This window comes from Cebus imitator, unplaced genomic scaffold, assembly GCF_001604975.1.
Source record: "Cebus imitator isolate Cc_AM_T3 unplaced genomic scaffold, Cebus_imitator-1.0 Scaffold449, whole genome shotgun sequence".
Classification (NCBI taxonomy): domain Eukaryota; kingdom Metazoa; phylum Chordata; class Mammalia; order Primates; family Cebidae; genus Cebus; species Cebus imitator.
Window position 1 is genome coordinate 2,766,577 of NW_016107764.1, and position 2,396 is coordinate 2,768,972.

Consider the following 2,396-nt stretch of genomic DNA (forward strand, 5'->3'; position numbering starts at 1 on the left):
CCTCCTGGGTTCAGGCAATTCTCCTGCCTCAGCCTCCTGAGTAGCTGGGATTACAGGCACACGCCACCATGCCCAGCTAACATAAGCTTCCTAAAGACAGGAACTTTACATGAAACCCTATGGTTTCCTTGCTGTCCCGCGCTGTGACAGTGCCTGGCCAGCGAAGGTATTGAAAATGTGCTTAGCGTATGAGTGTGAGAGCTCTGCTTTCTAGGCGGAGGGAACCAGGAGGGCGAAGACCACCGGGGTGAAAACAAGCATAGCACTTAGAGCAGAAAGACTGCTGGTGGGGAAAGAGGAGATAACTCCAAATTAAGGTAGAGAGTTTCCAGGGAGGTGAGGACTTGGGATTTTGTAGAACAGGGCAAGAATTTGGGATTTTGTTTCATGTGTAATGTGAAGCCTTCGTAAGTTAATGAGGATTTGAGTGTGTGAGGTAGAATCAGCCTTGATGTTTGTAAACTTGGTTTGGAAGGGAATGGGACAAGGATGGACACAAGGCAGCCAATTAAAAGATGCATACCAGGAGGAAAAACGTGCAAAACAAAGGGCTTTGTTTTGGAGGTAAAGTAGTTGCCTCTTGCTGAGGCACTAAGTGAAAGGAGAGGCAGACCCCCAGAGAACAGTGGAGTGTGAGCTGGAAGGAGTGGGCCTGGCTCATGTGTCCATCTTCTTCCAGATCCGGGGCTCGCGGGCTCGAGCCCTGCCAGACAGGGCCCTAGTGAACTGTCAATATAGTTCAGCGACCTTCAGCACCGGTGAGCGCAAGCGACGGCCACATGGGGACCGCAAGTCCTGTGAGATGGGCTTGCAACTCCGCCAGACTTTCGAAGCAGCCATCCTCACACAGCTGCACCCACGCTCGCAGATTGATATCTATGTGCAGGTGAGCCAGCTGCAGCCTGCAATCCAGGGAGGGAAGGGTGTGATGGGATTGAGGAGGGAGTCTGATGAACACCCTGGGGTCCTCGCAGGTGCTACAGGCAGATGGTGGGACTTACGCAGCGTGTGTGAATGCAGCCACGCTGGCAGTGCTGGATGCTGGGATACCCATGAGAGACTTTGTGTGTGCGTGCTCAGCTGGCTTTGTGGACGGCACAGCCCTGGCGGACCTCAGCCATGTGGAGGAAGCAGCTGGTGGCCCCCAGCTGGCCCTGGCCCTGTTGCCAGCCTCAGGCCAGATTGCACTGCTTGAGATGGATGCCCGGCTGCATGAGGACCACCTGGAGCGGGTGTTGGAGGCTGCTGCCCAGGCTGCTCGAGATGTGCACACCCTCTTGGACCGAGTGGTCCGGCAGCATGTGCGTGAGGCCTCTATCTTGCTGGGGGACTGACGGCCCTGCCACCCATGTCCAGAATAAAACCCTCCTCCTCTGCCCACACACTCCTCACTGTACTTTGATCACCCAACAGCACTTCAGAACCATGTGAAGTCCTGCAGAGCCTGGCCTGGTGCTGGCTGCTGGGAATGACCAGGGACCCTCGCCCACAAGTGAACTGTCTATCTCTGTGTAGCCTCCTGATTCAAACCCTGAAGAGAACAGTGGATTAGAGGGTTGAGATGAGAGTCCCTGGGTGGAAAAAGCAGCATGTCCCAGTATGGACTCAAGGCAGCTGAGCAAGAAGCAGGGCCTGGCAAGATGAGCCAGGCCATTAGACTGAGGAATCTAGTCTTACTCCAGCACATCGGGGGCCCTGAGCAAAGGGCTGAGGAAAAACTCAGCTGGTTCTGGGTACCCACCCTAGAGATGTGGGGAGCCATGTCCCACAGCCTCTGGACTATAGCTTGGAGCCCCTTGGGCTTTTCCTCCTGCTTACCCTGGACTCTAAAAGTACAACAGCCAGGCTTGGTGGCTTACACCTGTAATCCCAGAACTTTGGGAAGCTGAGGCAGATGGATTGCCTCAGGTCAGGAATTTGAGGCTAGCCTGGCCAACATGGCAAAATCCTGTCTCTACTGAAAATACAAAAACTAGCTGGGGGTGGTGGCACACACCTGTATAATCCCAGCTACTTGGGAGGCAGAGGCAGGAGAATCTCTTGAACCTAGGAAGTGGAGGCTGCAGTGAGCCGAGATTATGCCACTGCACTCCAGCCTGGGCAATAGGGCAAGACTCCATCTAAAAAAATAAAAGTACAAAAAAACCTGTTCTCATGGATCAGTAGAGGTCAGGAGTTCGAGACCAGCCTAGCCAACATGGTGAAACCCCATCTCTACTAAAGATATAAAAATTAGTGTGATAGTGGGCACCTGTAGCCCCAGCTACTTGGGAGCCTGAGGCAAGAGAATTGCTTGAACTGGGAGGCCAAACCGTACACTGGAGGTTGCACCACTGGACTCCAGCCTGGGTTACAGAGCAAGACTTTGTCTCACACACACAAAAAACCTGTTCTCA

The 2,396-nt window shown here is 53.7% G+C and overlaps 1 protein-coding gene across 1 annotated transcript; it reads left to right on the forward strand.

Annotated features, from left to right (window-relative positions):
• The first annotated feature begins 20 nt into the window (after positions 1-20).
• EXOSC4 (exosome component 4) lies at positions 21-1,383 on the forward strand. The gene is made up of 3 exons (XM_017511622.2): positions 21-166; positions 680-886; positions 975-1,383. Exons 1-3 carry the CDS (start codon positions 110-112, stop codon positions 1,332-1,334), a joined length of 624 nt encoding a protein of 207 aa, XP_017367111.1. The 5' UTR covers positions 21-109; the 3' UTR covers positions 1,335-1,383.
• The last annotated feature ends 1,013 nt before the right edge of the window (positions 1,384-2,396 follow it).

Bases quoted from the DNA above. Each gene is read 5' to 3' on its own strand.
- EXOSC4 (XM_017511622.2), top strand. From the start codon at position 110: ATGAAACCCTATGGTTTCCTTGCTGTCCCGCGCTGTGACAGTGCCTGG. The intron at 167-679 runs GTATTGAAAATG...ATCTTCTTCCAG, and splicing joins ACAGTGCCTGGCCAGCGAAG to ATCCGGGGCTCGCGGGCTCG. The intron at 887-974 runs GTGAGCCAGCTG...GGGTCCTCGCAG, and splicing joins AGATTGATATCTATGTGCAG to GTGCTACAGGCAGATGGTGG.